At 36.7% G+C, this 20,038-nt stretch overlaps 1 protein-coding gene across 2 annotated transcripts in view; it reads right to left on the bottom strand.

Moving 5' to 3' along the window:
* Positions 1-4,699: 4,699 nt before the first annotated feature.
* The window catches only part of LOC139724199 (uncharacterized), a 130,190-nt gene continuing 114,851 nt past the window's right edge, over positions 4,700-20,038 (bottom strand). For both annotated transcript variants that reach the window (XM_071635343.1, XM_071635344.1), the window contains 4 exons: positions 9,274-9,364; positions 8,286-8,365; positions 7,411-7,513; positions 4,700-6,297 (listed from right to left, as the gene is read on the bottom strand). In XM_071635343.1, coding sequence (XP_071491444.1) covers positions 6,208-6,297; positions 7,411-7,513; positions 8,286-8,365; positions 9,274-9,364 — 364 coding nt within the window. In that variant the 3' untranslated portion in view covers positions 4,700-6,207. The remainder of the gene's footprint in view (positions 6,298-7,410; positions 7,514-8,285; positions 8,366-9,273; positions 9,365-20,038) is intronic.

Raw genomic sequence — 20,038 nt, 5'->3', positions numbered from 1 at the left:
TCTTTCTGATAAGGAAATGCATATAATCAGATTCACAGAATGTTGTGAACTCAGCCGCTCACATGACAATGGCTGTAGATGTTTTGAAATTTAGATTTGACAAAGAGTTTCTTTTTTTTAAGTCAGCAGTGGAATCATATCAACATTCTCTTTTTTATACTGCTCACGACAAAATTAACTGCGGTTGGTCATGATTTATTTCGAGCAATCATCTTTGAACACGAAACACTTCTCTAAACTCAGTGTTCATATATATATATATATATGTATATATATATATATATCTGTACATTTTCTTTTCGACATGTCATAGTACTACGTAGATAAATCACTGCATAATTTAGTGATAAAAGATGACAGAGTTTATTTACAGAAACGATTTGATGACACTTTAAGAGCATTGTCAGAAAACAAGAAAAATGAGTAGACAGCTTGAGAATCAGCTATGTTAAAGCAATTGTTTGGAATACAAAATGTACATTGTCCCGACAATTTGTAAATATATATGTCAAAATCAACATGTAATAAGTTTGTAATCACTGTATGGCAATATTGATCAAAATTTATCACATACATGGGTGTTCCAGAATAAAAACCACCATTGATTCTGTAATGTTTGATAAACACTGCGCATAAATACATAAACATCATGTAATATGCACACTTTCCATTTGTTGTACAACTGGGAAAAGTAGTTTTCTTCTAGAAAAGTGGAAAATGTTGCCAACCAAGTTATCTTTTCTTTCTCTTTATAAAAAGCCTGGAAGAATATTAAAACAAAAGAATGTCATTTGCATGCACAAATCACTTGCCTTTTTAGCTATGTACTTTCTGTTGTTGTTGGTTGTTGTTGTTGTTGTTGTTTTTTTTTTTTTTGGGGGGGGGGTTAATGAGGAGATAGCGCCCTCAGTGTTGACTGCTTCATGCATTCAAATTGCAATTTTTACTACAATACAAACATGATTGCAATAAAGATGCAAATCAAAGTGGGAAACAACACAATTTTGTAAGTACAGCTCTAGTTTTCACAAAACCAGTTTTTCACTCACTGCCCAATATATCCTGCAGTCAGCTTACCAAGCATTACACACTGACAGACACACATCAGGTTTGGACAACACCATATGCATTTGCTGTCAATAATACACTGTACGAGCAGACAAGCTACAATGTAGTCATGTGTAGCATGGTGCACAGCCCAAAATGCTTAACATGGAGATTTGCACTCTTTGGATTACTGAAAGTAGTGCCAAACTCATATCAGTTTTACCTAAAAACAAACTCACATGGGTTGGACATATTGTGAGGTATCCCTGAACATTTTTTTAATTGGTTTAAATTTCCTATAGTACAATGGTGGTCAACTTATCCCTTTCAAGATAAACATCAATTTTTTTTTTGGCTACAAAATGGTCCTCCCAGCAAGTTTGCAGCAACACTTTGTTCACAAAGAAATGCTCATCGTAAATAAAACAAAAATATAACACTACAGGAATGTGTTTGTTCAGTGCACATGATATCAATATTGTGGACACAAAGTAAAAGTAGCCACAATGTTTGATGTCTATATGAGCCATCTACACAAATGGGTGTGTCCGTGTGTGTGTGTGTGTGTGTGTGTGTGTGTGTGTCGGAGCATGTGTGTTAATGTCTGTGTTTGAGTATGTTGTGTGCTTGTTTGTGTATCAGAATGACAGAGAAAGAATGTGAAAAAGATATAAAGTTCTAGAAATCAGTGAAGATAATTCTTTGATATTGAATTCAAAATATTCTTATATACATGGCATCTCTCTTTTTTTCACTTATTTACTTTTTTTTTTTTTACTCCACCCACAGTAATACTACACATGATACATGTATACATGGACGTCCTGTCCAGCACAACTATGAATAAATTAAGTACGTCATAAGTGAAGACAGTAACAAGAACATGCAGTGGAATTAATGCTATGTCTTACGAAGCCTGAAGGATGAAATATATAATTGTATGCACACCGCATGTTTGCGACACAAATACCAAAGAATTCAACTTTTCTTTTTTTTCTAAACTTTCAAACTGCCATAATGATCTTGCTCTATTCAATTTCTTTTTTTGTTGTTGAAACTTTGAAACTAAAATGCTGACCACTCTCGAGCCTTTTGAATTGACATGTGTGCCATTGGCAGCCAACCTTTAAGTCAAGACATTATGGCAACAATCCGATTTTGCACATACATACAGATTTTATCCAACTGATGACTATATGATTGGTCGGAGAGGTTTGTCACAGGAATTCACTTCCTGTGGGAGCTTTTACTGGTGACACGACATTTGCTCCTGCGAAAACTGCTCCGGTCTTATTTTCTCCAAGGACTTAGGGCTAGGGTCAAGATTATGATAGGGTTTTAGGTTTAGTTTGGTGTGAGGAAAAGGATTTGGGTTGGGCTTGTGTTTGCGAGTAGAATTTATGCTTGCATGGCTTAGCATGCAGATACTTCATGGGGGTAATTGTCGCGGGAGCAAATGTCATGGAAGCCTATTTTCAGCTTGATCATTACTGATTCTGAAAAAAAAAATCAACTAATCACTTTCTTTGATTTGTACATATATTACACTTTCCCTCTCCCTACTTCTTTCTCTCTTTCTACACAAAAGAACAACAGAAAATATGACTTACAAAGTACATTGCACAATGACAGGCAAAATGTGGGAGATACGCAGTGAATGGCAGCTACGGCACCGGGCTACGGAGCCCATGGCATTCAGGATGAAATACTAGTGAGTGACGGTAATATATTAGCCACAGTTACAATACTCCTTCTCTTTTTCATCTCACCATGTGCTATCACAGTGAACAAGAATGGGGAGAAGAGAAGAAAGAGGTAATAGCAGAAGTGGCATACAGGGGGGGGGGGGGGTTAGAGAGAGAGAGAGATAAAGATTGACACAGAAACATATAGGTACACAATAAAGGTACATATAGACAATTATTCTTCTTTTTTTAAGGATTAATATTCAAATTTTGGAATGCCATTGATGAAGTTATTGCATTCATCAAAAGATGTCTTCAATAGTCTTTTTTTTAAAGATCAAGCTATTATGCACTGATCTCTGGCATGATTTTAAGTTTCCCATTTCATGCCTGTATCTTGAGAAATGTATATATGATAGATTACTGTTATTTTTAGACAAATATGATATAATAACACCATGTCAATATGGATTTCGTTCTGGGCACTCCACGTCCCATGCTTTGATTAACCTTATTTCAAAAGTAACTAATGCACTTAATTCTCATCAATCAATTATTGGTTTGTTTTTAGACTTAAGCAAGGCTTTTGATTCTTTAGATCATTCTATTTTATTAGATAAGTTATATATTTATGGTATCCGAGGTAATTTGTTCAATTTGTTTTCAAGTTACTTGGATAATCGGAAACAATTTGTATTGGTTAATAGATGTAAATCTGAGTTGTGTAGCCTGGGATGTGGAGTGCCTCAGGGTTCAATACTTGGTCCACTTTTATTTCTCATTTACATCAATGATATTTGCAATGTCACAGAAAAAATACAGTTCATTTTATATGCAGATGATACCAGTATGTTTATGTCTGATGATAATATTAATACTTTATTGTTACGTTTTAATGAAGAGATTCAAAAAATTTATGATTGGCTTCTTATGAACAAATTAGTTTTGAATGTGAAGAAAACTCAATGTATGATTTTTACTAATAAGAAAATTGATATACAGAATTCAGCAATTTATATGAATAACAATCTTATAAAAATTACGAGTTCATTGTCATTTCTTGGCGTCATTATTGATAATAAATTATCTTGGCATAAACATATTGATTCAGTCTGCAATAAGATTTCTAAATGTATCGGTATTTTATACAAATTACGATATTTTCCTCACAATATTTTATGCATGATTTATAACGCTATTATATTAAGTCAACTTCAATATGGAAACATTGCTTGGGCAAATACATCAAATTATTCTATGGTCAGACTTTTCCGTCTGCAGAAGAAAGCAGTGAGAATTATATGTCACGCCAATTATCTTGCCTCCACTAAACCTCTTTTTATGAAATGTAATGTTTTAGATATTTTTGAATTGAACAAATATATTATTGGTGTATTTATGTATTTATGTTTTAAAAATTGTATTCCCCCAAGTCTTTCTTCCTTGTTTCAGTTAAATAGTGCTATTCATTCGTATTGTTTGAGAAATCCTCTGAATTATCATTTACCTCTTAATAGAACAAATGTTGGTTTATATTCTGTTTTGTATAGAGGACCTCTAATTTGGAATAACTTGCCACAGTCAATTAAAATGAGTCCATCTTTAAATGTTTTTAAACGAAGATTTAAATTATTCTTATTGGGAAAAGAAAAGTAATCTACACATTCGGGTATTACTCTGTGTTTGTTGTTTGTTTGTTTTTGTCTCTATGTGTCTATTGTTGAATATGTATTTTCAATCTCTTTGGTTTTAATATCTATGCATATTTATTTGTAAAATTTAATATGACTTATTATAAATGCTTTTGTTATGGTGGCAGCTGCTTATAAAACTTTGTTTTTCTTGCTGTCTCCACATTCTGTTACATTTTTTATTGTCAACTTGAATTTATTTATATACTTTGTCTGAATGTTTTTTATCTGTTTGAATGAAATAAACGCGAATTGAATTGAATTGAATTGAAATCAATACATGCACCTAGTATTGTGGCTCAATTGTCATATTTTCAGAACAGAATAAAAAGCAAGTCCTTGAATGAAGTTCTGTCATAAACAGCAATACTCAGCTGCAGTACAGTAGACTTCTGACAGTTTGTATACTTTAGGAGGTCTGTATATCAAGAAATAAAAGTTTCCTCAAGATCTTCAATGATTTTCAGATTTCAAATGGAATTGCAGGTTTTTAAGAGCCACAATAGATTCTATTTTACTTCTCAGTATTGGTGATTGATATTTGTCAAATGACGTTCAAACATGGAAGTGATGCCTATCAGATACATATTTCTCTCATTTCTATTTTTTCCCCCAGGAAAAATCAACTTACGACCACACAGGAATACATGGGAAACCCCCACATGATCGTAGTGGGGTCAGGGTCATGTTGGTCCATTATCCTTCAAAAAAGAGTTCAGTTCACTGACAATTGGATCAGCCACCTGCTTAATCAGACCCAGTTGAATTTAACTTTGCAGCAAAGAACCACATTCACTTCATTGCACTGAGAACAGCTGGAAAATGGCAGCATCTCCTACCAAGAAAGAGCGTATTCAGTCAGTTACACGATTAAACTTGTGACATGGATCACTGGCTAATATAATGCCATACTCTATGACCAAGTATCGTGTACATGGTTTTCTAAAATATCATTTAATCATATTTGGCATTTTCAACATAATCAACTCCTTGTCATACTTTTGTTTTCATTCACTGAAGATTTGCACAAATCATACTCATATAAGGTAAGTTTTCCTCTTTCTAAATCTCAGTTACACATATAATGTGTGAATAAAAATAAACACACGTAGCAGCATACGATAATGCTTGATCTACAGTTATGTAATAAACATTGTGCCATAAAACAACTGAAATAAAATTTGTTTGCTTTAATTTCCAAACTAACTTTGACAGGATTAATTACACCTGTGCTCCCACCAATACAACAGAACCAGTAAATGCTCATACACCAATATATACCCCTGCAAGATTAAGTGTTGGTTAATATACAGCAAACACTTTATATGAATATAGATATATATAAACTGAAATAAATAAAATGAGAATCTGAAAATGCATGGCAAAAAGAAATTTCTCATGTGCTTGTTTAATCTAAAACTTTAAATCATATTTGCAGATTAATTAAAACGTTAACTCTTGGAAATATTTTTTTCCATGCTTTCATAGTTGATGAGCAAGCCAAAAGGATAATTAATAATAGTAATCCCAAGATGGATGACATTCCACAGATCATTGAATATCTATCTACTTTGGTTGGAATACCCAAATTGCACATGGCCCAAACAGAATATCTTGATCCTGTAACCTGGTTTACTGGTATTTTTGGCATCTTGTGTTTTTCTCCTTGTTATGCAGCAGATGCGGTGAGGAGGGGCAGGGGAAGGGCAGGGGGAGGGGCAGTATCTGGAATGGTGGAGGGGTAGGAGGTTAAGGGCACCCCCTCCCAACTATCCTGCCCAGTGTTACTGCTTCTGTTCCCCCTCCTCCTGTCCGCCGGGCTTGGGGTAGGACTCCTCGGCAAACAGCGGATTCTTCACTTGCATCTCGCCAGTCTGTGACAATAAGAAACAAAAATAGACAGAACAATGTGTTAATCCTCAAAGTGCTTCCTTCGCTAATCTGCTCGAGTGCCTTCTTGAGTGCTGAATGGCTGAGATGTCTGGAGACTAACTGTCGATGTGAAGTAGAAATCAGCTAATCCTCCTAATTCTTATTGTGTCAACACTGCCTTCTGGTTGGATTCGAGACACTGTTATGCTTGAGTGAGCCATCTAGTTACAGCAATATATTATAGCAAAAGGTTAATATGTCAACAGTTATGAACAATTCAAATGATATGTTATTATATTGAAATGACAAATGGTAGGTTTTTATGTTGGCAGAATCAGAATACAGTTAAAATCAATTTTCCTCTTCATGTAAAGATTTATCAAATACCTTTGCTCATTGTCTCCATGGGTACAAATCTATGACAGTAGTTTCTCCTCACCTGTATTCAAAGACCTGTTTATTACATTCTTTCTTTCTAAATGAGAAGGCACGAGTGCTTGATCACAAAGCAGTACCAAATCCTTTTTAGTTTGTTTTTCTCTCTCAAACTCAGTTGTCTATTTAAGCAAAATATGGATTAGACCTGATAAACCTTTGACAGAGAGGGCATCAGGCTATGAGAACACTCAGATTTATAAACCAATCGGCATCAGGATTTTTACTGAGATTCTCTCTAAATCATTGTATAGGAACTCTCCATTTCCAAGCTCAAGGCTTTTTGCACGATTTCCTCCTTTAACTTACATGTCTCTGTGAATTACATGTCTCTGTGAATATATTGAATATGATTTTATGAGACAGATAAACTGAACTGATTCGAACTGAATGGAATGGATGGAATGGAATGGAATGGAATGGAATGGAATGGAATGGAATGGAATGGAATGGAATGGAATGGAATGGAATGGAATGGAATGGAATGGTATGGAAAGGAATGGAATGGAATGGAATGGAATGGAATGGAATGGAATGGAATGGATGGAATGGAATGGAATGGAATGGAATGGAATGGAATAGAATGAAATGGAATGGAATGGAATGGAATTGAATTGAACTGAACTGAATTGAATTGTATTGAATTGAATGATATCATTCTGAATATCTTGATTCCATACCGGAGCCAGACCAGGGCACTCGTAGACCGTCAAGTCGCCTTCCTCATTCTCCTCCTCAGAGTCGTACTCGGAAGCATCGTTTGCTACGTCTCCTTTCTCACGTCTGCACCAGATGGAAGGAACAGAAGGAAGATGATTGGTCAGATGTAAACCTCCTTGTTCTTGTTCTTTCTATCTATTTCACAGCTACTTCATTCTCCTCCAATTGTATTCTACCATCCTATAAATTGTAAGGGGCTTTTGGTTTAGCTGCACTTCTCAAAGAGCTTTTTAAATTGCACTGGTCATTTATTACTACAAGAAAATGGAGGTTTGAATATCAACTAAAATTATATGTATTTTTGGATGTTCTAAATCTGAAAGTAACATAGCATGCACAATACTGAAAATGTGCATGAAACCTAAGCAGAATATTGCGGGAATAGGCTAAAGTAGGAAAGGAAACAATAGGAAATGTTTTATGGACAAATTGGTAAGTACTGTAGAATTGTCTTTTCCTAAAAAGTTGATACTCAGCCCTGGGGATGTTCATATGTTACAACTTGTAGCTCTATGATTTTTTTTTTTTTTTTTAACCTGGCACATTTTAATCTATGGTTTAAAATCATTAACCTTCCATATTCAAGGATCATATCATGGCATGGCTTTTGTATGAAAATATTTTCATATCACACAAAATATATGTCACTACATGTAACTGAACACAGTTAAATATATGTGTATATCCATCTTTTTCTCATCTTTCTATTCATATGTTTACTAAGTGTACATAGCTATACTCAACATAACCATATACTTGAGAGAAGAGAAAGAGACAAGGTGTGGTATTGTAAAGTGTGAATAGACTCTATTTGCACAAATGATGTTATACTAACTTTTCCATGGCAATCATCTGCTGTTTCTGATGTTGGTAGTGGTACATCTGGGCACTCTGGGCTAACTTCCTGTCTCCATTCTAAAAGTCAGGTGCAAGGTTGACGAGATGACAAGATGTGAGAAGGACCACAAACAAAAAATTACAATCACGCAAACTTCACAGAAAAAAAACCAACCCAAAAACTAAACCCAGGCCCGATTTTGTAAGAAGCTATAATGATAGCATCTCTTGCTGGAATGGCATTGTCATAGTAACAACACGATTCCAGCTTCCTGATTGGCTGTTGCTATGGGAATTTGCCATTCCAGCAGGAATTGCTATCCTAACATCTTTTATAAAATGGGGTCCTGGACATTCAACCCACTTTCAACATGTGTTTATTTCATTGAAATATTACTAGATGAGTTGATTTATTTCAGTATCACTGAGTACTAATTTTGTGAGCTTCTATACATACTAATCTTAAACTGTATTGAGGAAGAGGTGCTATTAAAAACAACAACATTAAACTACATACACTTCATGGAACTAAGGAAAGCTGCACCAGTACAAATTCATCCACCTTCAACATGTGTTTCATACACTGTATGAGCTGAAATTTTTGCGTACAGATATTTTTGCAAATTGCTACTTGGTGGACATTTTCGCGTGTTTTATTTCAGTATAATTGAGTACGTGTTTTGTGGACTGCCATACATACTACTCTTAACCCATTGAGGACGAGTCCCGAGTATACTCGGGCAGGTGTCTATGCGAAACGCGTATTGTAGCAAAATCAGCCGGTCCTCAAAGGGGTCAAACTGTACCGAAGAAAAGGGGCTACATGCCAAAGCCATAATTATATAATTCCACTTTTCTTTAAGACCACATGGCAGCAGCCCATAGTCTAATTAGGATCTGTCTGATTTGTAATGGTGTAAATTCTCAAAGCACCTATGTCATTTTGAAAAGGAAGCTGCTGGAAGGAAGCTGCTGGATCTACTTACATTCATGGAAGAAGCAAGTTGTGTTCCTGGACCGGTCACTCCATACGATGGGTAATCAGCCTCATTCTGGGCCTTGGACGTGGTCTGAATTCTGGACAGACGAAGGCGACACAAAAGAAATAAAACTGGACATGAGGAATTGATCTTAGATATCCAGGTTTTTTTAACCGGTTGAGGACAAGTCCCGAGCATACTTGGGAAGGGGTATATGGGAAATGCGAGTTGTAGCAACATCAGCCTGTCCTCAACAGGTTAAATATAGATGCAATGTTATAGTGGGCATTGTGTCTATGCAACTTAACATATTACCTCCCCATCAATATACTGTATGATAGTACATCATGTTGAAATGCACTATACTGGACTATATGCACAACAGAAAAATTCACCAAGGAGCAATATTGTTTCACTGAGGCCAGAGGACATGGGAAAAACAAAATTGCGCAAAGGCTGTATATACAACCAGAGTGGATAAACTCTAGAATGGTGCATGACACAGCACGCACCATTTGTCAGAATCAATAAAGTATCAGAGACTCCAACCCCAGGCACCTCTTAAATGGGAGATTCTCCCACATCGAGCCCCTCACATTGGAGACTCTGATCACACGATGTGCACAATATCATCTTGCGTGAAGCAAGACATTCCTTGAAGTCCACCACAGGGCCCACTTAATAACCCTGGAACCTCTAGGATTACTGTATATATGCCCTCTGGCGCTATCTCAGCCTAATTTCAAAATAAATGGCAAAACTAGAATTGGAAGCAGGGGCAGAGACAGGATTTCCGTAAAGGGGAGGCGCCTTTACAAAATTAAAGGGGGAGCAAGAGCCCCCCCCCCATTTTTTCTTTTATTTCTTTTGTTTCAACAAAAAAATGAGGGGGGCGCGCGCCCAGCGCACCATCCTCTGGATCTGCCACTGGGAAGGAAGAAAGGTAAATTCTAAGAAAGACAAGATAAATCTTGAGCCGGAAAAAATCAAACTCAAGTGGGAGTGCAGGAGATTTTGAGAAAATGGCCTCAAAGCAGAGAAATCTCTTGCCAAAGTGGAAGAGTTTGAATCTCTGCAGTATACACACATTTCTAAAATTGCTTCCCCAGACAGAAATCCATAGTTAAATCACACTGTCCTTTACTCTAACCTGAATGCACTGATGGACACAAATGAACACATTCAACATTGCATACACACCCAAATATATCATATATCATATATGAATATATCATAGGGGAATTGGAATAAAGTTTCTAATCGTGACTGACATTCATATCAAGACTGACATTGACTGTGAGGAAGGCAATTATGGACTTATCATAAAAAAAGGGAAGATAATTTTATGCCTAGTGTGAAGTGTCATGCATCAGATAAAAAGAAATGGCACTGGGTTTGCTAAAGTAGCTGTCCCTCGAGTACTCAAGCACATTGTTAGCGAGGAAATCACAGATATGACATATTCTGGTTGGCATTGACATGAATAGTAATAATGAAACAAACATCAACCCACAAGATTGGCAGGTTCTATTGGACTGGCTGTAAGTGAAAGTTTAACATGGTCCTGACTGATCTCACCACTACATAATATTGAGTGGAAAGAAAATAATCTATTGGAAATACTTCTAGATTTTGCTGTCCATATATATAGGAACATATACAAATGTATGTGTTATGTAAATATGCATACACACATATTCATATCACACATTTGTATATGTACATATACACAGACATGTAAATAAACATACATTAACGCAAACATATGCATAATATGCATAGCAACTACAATGAAAGAGGCAAAACCATCAGTCTGCCGTAACATTTTGAAATTAATAATGATGATAATAAGAACAAGTTAATCATGAAAATCATAACAATCATAGTAACAGTAATGATTCTACAATAAGGACAAAGCACTTTCTAGCATTGGTTGTATCAACCTGCTATGTAAAGAAATTGTACTGCCAGGATTATCAGGGCACATGTCTTTCAAGAATATCTGTCACTGTAACATATCAACATAATATATGCCAATTCAGGTCTACTGTGAACATATGTATATAGGGAAAGTTGGGTGGTTCGGAGGGAGAAGGAATGTAATATTGACAGTGGAGAGAAGCCAACTATCGGCGGCATATAGATTAAATTTCAAGCTTGATGAGTTTCATGGCCGGCCGGGCAGCCTTGAGAGGGGCTCACGAGTACCCTCGTTATGGCGCGCTGGCATATATACTCTGTTTGAGACATTTCACGCATCGCTGCCCCGCGGTCTACCGTGCATCTTCCTCTGCACACACTTTCACTGACTTGATACGTGCCAAAAATTTATGCACACCAACCATTACTATGACTCCTATACCTCCACAACATATTCTCTATCTCTCTCACTCTCTTTCTCTATCTCTTTATATATCTAATCCATGTATCTCTCTCTATGATCCATGCATATCTCTCTATCTGCTCCATATATACTTTCTCTCTATCTCTCACACTCTATTTCTTTCCAGATCTACTCCATGTATCTCTCTTTCTATATATGATCAATCATGTATCTCTCTCTCTATCTACTCCATATATACTTTCTCTCTATCTCTTTCCTGACTTTGATATATTAATCACTTTCACCAGTTCAAGTGCTGCTGACATACACACATCATAATCAGACAGGTTCTGATGAGCTATCAAGCCAGTAATTATCTGTTCATGTGATGACGATGTTTATAGGTAAACCTTGGTCCCAAAGTGGGGCAGATTTTATATATATACGGTATATATATATATATATCATCAAATTATGAAAGTTCTGTGTCGGTGTGTAATAAATAGATATAAAGAGTAAAAACAGTCGAATAAACACCGCAGGAGCCAAAAAATTGGACTGACATTTTGGTCCAAAAAAAAAAAAATATATATATATATGTATATTTGTCAGCATGAGAAGAATCTGTTTCATTTTTCAGGGAACCCCCTGCAAAGTCAGAGTGAATTTACAGCTCTGTAGATTAAACCAACACATTTATCTGCTTTTAAATGCTTCCTCCCCAAGGACAGCATATGAAATGTCAATGATTGGGACATTAAAGATGTTCCCTTTTGTCTGTTTTAACAGCTCTTTCATAAATAATGTATTTCATTTACTTCATTTGTACCTCTTGATATAGATATTAATGATAATGATTATGATGATGATAACAATGATAATGATGATGATGATGATGATGATGATAATGATAGTAATAATAATGATAATTATAACAACATCAAAAAGCAATACTATAAGTAATAATAATGATGTTTAAAACAATGATACTGCTTGCCTTTAAAAGCAACTACAGGATACATGTAAAAAAATAATTTCAAATGAAGATGAACAATACCTTTAACCCTCACTCTTCCTACATTTATCTCTCCCTCTCTCTCTTTCTCTCTCTCTCTCTCTCTCTCTCTCACTCTCTCTCTCTCTCTCTCTCTAGACTGAGTTTCTAAACTGCCATAATTTCTTTGATTTCTTTGGTTTCTTCTGCTCTTGGGCATTTCTCGGGAAGTATGCTGCTTTCATGAGGTATAAAAGAGATATCTTCTCTTCTTTCTCAGAAAAGGCACTTAACTTTCATATTGATCTTCCATCAATGAATTATGTGTGTGGGAGAGGGAGTAGCTCTCCTTGGTACTCCAGAAATAATAACTCCTTGCCCTTCCCTCCCCTCCCCCCCCCTTTACAGATACATTGTATGAAATGATGCAACATCTGAATAATGAGTGAAAGCACATTCACTTGCGGAGAAAGCAGAGAAGTGCATTTTGTACATGACAATAGCGGGTGGGTATATGCTAAATGTCAGATTTTTAATGACAACCCAACGTGTGCCTCCTTCATCTTCCTGATTGATCTTCAGACCAGTGACATCAATCCAGGGCATTTACCAGAAAATGCTCTTACTTGTAGAAGAAGATTTTGACGGCAGAAAGTCTCGACTGAAGAAGAAGAAGAGGATGATGAGTATCTACGCACAAGAGTTAACAACCTTCTGGCGCTCACTAATATGACCCCTGACTAATGATTACAAAAGAACGAAGCTTCCCGGCAAGTTGTCAAATAGCAATTTAATTTGCAGAAGATCTACAAGGTAAGCAAAACAACTAGAGACACCACTTCACTTCTCCTCACAGACATGAGGTCAAATCACCTGGTGAAGTGCTCAGTGGAATGTTTGAAACAGGTGAAAGGTAGTGTCCTTCCCCCCCCCCCCCTCCTCCATCCTATCTTCCATTCTGGTTGGCTCATTACTCCCTTAAAAATGGGAGCAACCAGATGGCACTATGAGAAATATACTAGACAAACAGACAGAAGACTCTTCAACATGCCCACATCCTTGTCCTTGTTCCTACGGAACTTCCAGGAATGTTACAGTATCACGCACATGGGAAGAAAGAAATAACAGAAGAAACGGTGAATACTGGAGCAAACATTTACCACCTACACAGGTACCTTGTGGAAACTTCTCATGAAGAGAATTTCTACAAATAGGTTCTATGTATAAAATATACATTTTATAACGTGTAAAGCTTCTTCATCAGATAAAGAGACATTTACAAATGCGAGTGAGAATATATATATATATATATATATATATATATCGTCGCTGGGGCGACAAGACCTCGTATCTACAAAATGTCAAATGTTCAGGGGAACCAAAAAACATGGTGGCCAAAGCACTATAGCGAATGGGATAGCCTTTCCTTGGAAATGCCGTGGTGGCTTCATTTTTGGGTTAAGACACTTAGGATATGGACAGGACATAACTTAACCGATTATTTGATCATTAATAAAAAAAAGTCATTTTCACCAAAATTGCAGATACGAGGTCTTGTCACCCCAGCGACGATATATATATATTTATATATATGTGTGTGTGTGTATATAAAATGTTGATATTGTATACACAAGAAGTCGGCTGTAGCACAGCGCCTTATTGCTATTCCGAGTTTCAAGTTCCAATTAGGATGCGATCATCAGAAAGTCATGTGTTTGATTTAAATAATTGTATATGTGTATGTAAACATATGTGTATACATACACATATAAATATATATTTACATTATATATATATATGATATGCATATGCATACATACTTACGAATTTCTATCTGTCACTAGTGAGGTTGTGTAATAACAAGATTCACTTGGTCTTTTGAGCAAGCCACATGCGGCAAATATCTGCAGCAGCTAACCTCTTCTTATTTTGAATAGCATGAACATTCTGTAGATTGGGTTTTTGTGTCACCCTGCACGACATAAAAAAAAAAGACATCACTGAAACAAAACAGAGCTAGACATTGCAATCTCATTCTGAGAACTATCACTGGGGACTCCACATACAGAGAATGTCTTCAATATGCTGTAAAATATGCCATGAAAGGCGAACCGCCGAGTTAAAATGACATCAAACCTCGCTGTACCTCGTTCATGTGAAAACAATGACATCTCTCATGAGACATGCATGCTTGAGGTGCATGCATTGTAGACTTTGCAATGCAGCTGCATGCTGTCTGCATACATCGCCCTTACAGAGGAATAAGAACCCTCATTCAAGTTTCACTGCACACTCATTACCAACGACGAATTACCCATCATGCACTGTGCCAAGCAACGATCTCACAGATAACCATAACTATTGCTGGCACTAAGAATCTCTGTGTGGCAACTGCACTTAAAGAGCAAGACGGCTGAGTGAGACAAGCCTAATTTGTTGGAAAATCTCTCAAAAGTCTTAACCCATTGTAGACTAGTACTGAGTACACTCAGGCAGGTGTCTTTGGGAATTGCATGTTATAGAAAAATTAGCTCATCCTCACTAGGTTAAGGTGAAAAGACTTTGCTTATATCCTGTTCATGTTGACAACAACAGGCCCTATCTATGAAGCTTGTAAAGTTTTGAATGTTGTTTCATGAACACGCTTCATTACTCATTACTGTCGCAAATATTCATGAAAATTATGCAACAGCATAAACTTCCTTTTCCTTTGTCAAAATGCTTCCTTGACTCAAGGTGATATATCAAGATGAAAACCGACAAGCATCAAGTACATACTCATTCCAATATTGCATTAACCCATTGAGGACAGTTTGATTTTGCTACAACACGCATTTCCCATATACTCAGGACTCGTCTTCAACAGGTTAAATAGCCTTGGCAAAATATTCATATCTACTTTTGATAGGCTTTACATATGCATAAAAATATATTTATGCATTTTCTAAGGAAGAAGTGGTAATAAGGTGGGGTCTTTTTGTCAAAATCAAGGCAACACATTGGAAAGAGATAGATTGAGAGATAGATAGATGGATAGACAGATAGATAGATAGATAGGTATAGCTAGATAAATAGATAGATAGGTAGATACCTACATACATACATATACAAAAATAGACAGATAAATAGATAGATAGATAGATAGTGAGAGAGACATAGACAGGCAGATAGATAGATAGATAGATAGAAAGAGAGAGATAGCATATGTGTTGGATAAAGGGCAGAGAGAGAGAGAGAGAGAGAGAGAGAGACATTTGGAAAGATCTTAAGGACAAAGGCAGAGATAGGAGATATGTTTTGGGTGAGAAAGAGATAAATTATAAGAAAAGAAAAAAAAAACCCAAGAAAAAGAAAGACATGGACAAAGACATCCAAGGAGATGACAAAAAAGATACTGGGACTGCAAATGGAACAGCATTCAAAAATCATAACAAAATGTTTCTGGAATTATATTTGGAATGAGAGAAAAAGCCAGATTGAACAATATTTTTAAAATCTATATTCTATTTACCTTGTATTTTATTCTCTTACATAATAATTATGATTGAATATATTTGTGATTACATATGTATTTATCAACCATCTCCAAACATACGTTTACATTTCAATTTACTATTAGGTGATCAAAGATGAAATTAACTTGGCATTTTCATGAGAGGTTTACAGAAGTAAATATTTATATATGATGGTACCGGGAAATATAGTCTAGTGTCCAGGGGAAGGTTAAACAGATGGCTGAAAAACAGAAACAAACACCCTCACAGCAATCTTCATTCCACGGAAATGTCATCGACACTGGCTCATCACGTATGTATGACACAAACTGTGAGAGCTGGGAGCAGCGTGCCCTTTCTGAGCCATGCAGTGCCATGAAACCGGCACCCCACCCTGGAGGGGAGCGGCAAAGATTCAATTACAACGGCAAAAATCAAATCAAGGGATGAATTTCAAGCCTGGTCAAGTGCATGTTCCTCAAAATATGTGTCACAATTTCCAATATGTGCACAGGACATGCCCAACGCCGCGTGAATTGGTTTGCAAAAAAATGGCCAGCACGCCCGTACATTACTGAAACGGGATCACCGCCATAAGGCAGCTACATGTACATGTATGTGGCTGTATTCTGTACACTACTTCCAGCATGCAGAGAAACATTGCACCACTCATATCGTACATTAACATGTAAAGTGGTCTTGGAGATGATGCAGACATCATTCATGCAGTAATAGAGAAGAGACTCCATGGTGACATAGCTTCAGTCCTGTAAAACATTCTCTCTCTCTTTTTTTTTTTTTTTGCTTGGAAAGGAAGCAGGGTGGAGGGGTACAATTTCAGGATTCTCAGCAGGCGTTAATGTGACAAATGGCCGTAAGGCTGTCAGCATATATCTCACTAAACTTCATCACTCAACATCTCTAGGGCCATGTGCACAAATCTATACAGGGAGAGAAAAATGTACTCACAAGAAAGAAAAGAAGGAGAAGAAGAAGAAGAAGACAAAAAAGAAGAAGAAAAGAAGAAATAAAGAAGATGAAGAGGAAAAGATGAAGAACAAGAAGGAAGAAGAAAAGGAGGAGTAGAAGAAGAAGAAGACAAAAAAGAAGAAGACAAAAAAGAAGAAAAGAAGAAATAAAGAAGATGAAGAGGAAAAGATGAAGAACAAGAAGGAAAAAGAAAAGGAGGAGTAGAAGAAGGAAGAGATGAAAGAAGGGGGAAGAATGAAGGAAGCATCACAAGAAGATAATGAAGGAGTGGAAGAAGGGCAAATGAAAGCCTCCACTATGTAGAGGAAATATTACTGCAGTTTCCTGCACTGTCCTACAGTACTAACATTCTTGCTTGTGTGTTTCTCTCGTTTTGTTTTCAGTCGTTAGGCTTTTCAAAATTACGATGAGTTCTTGTCGAATACATGAGAATGTTAGAGCCATTGCCTTTGAGTCATTGCCAAGATCTGGCGAAGGAAGTTTCCGGACCCGGGACAAATTTCTTGGTTAATGAGTGTAACAAATGACTCTGGAGGCCAGCATACTTACAATGCGAACTATCTGTTGATGTTCATTTACATTATTTTTTTTGTATCATGTCATGTCAAAATATACCATGAAATAATACCTACCCAAAGAGTATAAGATGCTGGTCATATCAGATATCATATTGATGGGTGGTTTGATCATAAACTCTGAGTCTACCACAAGGTTAGTAACACAAAAACAATGGCAAGCTTAACCTTTGAGCGAAGTTTGGGGAATTTCAGGTTGCTAGCTGTTTTCTAACAATGCCTTGGTTGCTTAACTGGGACTCAATGCTACGGTAGGCAAGCCAACATCCTGTAATAGTAAAGATGTTAACAGTGTCTTCAAGAGAGATGGAAAAGTAATTATCAAACTAATTACAATATATCTCGGCACATGACATCTTAAAGCATAAACATTCACATCTTAAACTGATGGTGCCAGCATTGAAAGCAGACAGATTTAAAAAAACGATAAGAGAACTATAAAATCATGGAGTAAAGTAGTTAGATTAAAAGAGTGATAGCTTTGCCTTGCTTTCTTGTCGACTTAATATTCCATAAATCACAAACCTAGCATAAAAGTGAAAAGAACTAGTACTGGTAGAAGAAAAAACCTCCTGTGGAGATATCGAACAATTTCGAATTACATGGAGTTAATCTTTTGATATATGCTACAGCTTTATCAACCACAACAACCACAAAAACTTCTCCTTTCTTTCTCCTTTTTTCCTGCTTTCTGGATTTTGTTGGTTTTTTTTTTCTCCATGAATGTGGACCTATTAATGGTGGGGATTTTAATTTCCTGTGCGTTGAAAGGCTCCCGTGGGTCACATAAAAACTGAGCCCACAAACACCTAGCTGTGGAGACTCCAAGGAGTCGAAAGCACAGATGGCTAGCAACAAGGATGGGAGACGGCCCCTCGATTGATGAAGCTTTATGGAAGCCGGTATATGGAGTTCTTGCGTCAAGCCGTCTGCTCGTTTCACACGTTTAATGACTCCCGCACACCAGGCGGGCGCAAATAACAATCTATTTCCTATGCACCACAGATAGGTGTTTTGGCTAACGACCCTGCGGCTTAAACAACAGGCATTTCCTACTTTGATTTTATTTCAATCCCTTATCACGTTTATGGAAAATAAAAACATCTAGAAATATCAAACTATTTACATCTTCTGAGAGAGGTCATTTTGCAGATCTCAAGAAGAAAAAGGCAAATTGGAGCTTTGAATATTCTCTGCTACATATTGCCACATAGTCTATGCAGTTATCATGCATTCAAGCCTTGTGTTTAAGTAAAGAGAAAATTTTTCTGCCATACACATTCATTTCTAACTGCCCAGAGCAAGAAAATGGTGTGATATTTACATTTCCCGAGAAATGAGATGGCTGTGCTGTGAGAGGAAGGGCTTGGGGAAAACGCACTTTAGAGGACGCTTTGTATAACTGATCCTCTTCCCCTCGAGGCCTGACACCTTGCACAGGGTTGACACACTTTGCCCACAACAAGAGGGGCACACAGACTTCATGGTGCTTTGGGTGAATATTTGGGGGGGGGGGGGGGGGAGGTTGGGTGTCGCAAGCACTGCATCCTGTGACCATATTTGCTTATGTCTGTTTTTCATCCCTGCCAATTGACATAAGATGACATAGGATCCATTACCTATAATAGCTCCAGCCACTTCTGCACAAAGAGGGAGGTATTTGTATATGTTGCTATATAATGCTATGATAAAATTGCTATGTCAGGCAAGGCTCATACAATTTCGGGCTTGTAAGCCTGGATATGATTTAGATTAAGTCTACGACATGCAATACTGTATAACATAAACCCCACGGTGATACCATACTGTCTTCCATCCACTTTATAAACATCAATTTCAATCAGTAATGTGATCTACAGTAGATAGAATACAATAACTGTATGATATTGTAAAGAAGGGCTATGTATACCATATTTAAACTCATAATATAGGGTATATCTGGTGAGGTATGTATATCAGAAAGATTCTAACTGGGCACACAAATTTCTTCCAAAGTTACTGAAATTGTTTTTTTCCTGCTTTGCTTATGACTGTTTGTGCATTACACTACTAAACTTTTGCTAATGTAAGCCTTGATGTGCTTTCTTTGCCAGCTGATACAGAACTCTGGAAAGTAACTGTCAACAAAATACTGTAGATTTCTGAATGCTGCTGAAAATACTCGATAAGTTGTACTAAGTTGCTATGGCATCTAAAGGGTTAACTGGGGGTATATGCCAATTCTTTGGGTCTTTTTTGATGGTTGATAAACTCTCCAAACTGATTGATGTTCTGTTCAAATATGCATTAAACTTGTGGGTTGATAATTGAAAAGGAAATTATCTAGTTATCTCGGGTGACCACTGTGGCTCTTTCATGTAAATTGGTAATGCACAGTGTATCTTTTTTTATCAAC

The sequence above is a fragment of the Diadema antillarum genome, unplaced genomic scaffold, assembly GCF_040938485.1.
Source record: "Diadema antillarum isolate AM-2024a unplaced genomic scaffold, OU_Dant_1.0 scf00000208, whole genome shotgun sequence".
In the NCBI taxonomy this organism is placed as follows: Eukaryota; Metazoa; Echinodermata; class Echinoidea; order Diadematoida; family Diadematidae; genus Diadema; species Diadema antillarum.
This window is presented reverse-complemented; position numbering and strand designations above follow the sequence as displayed.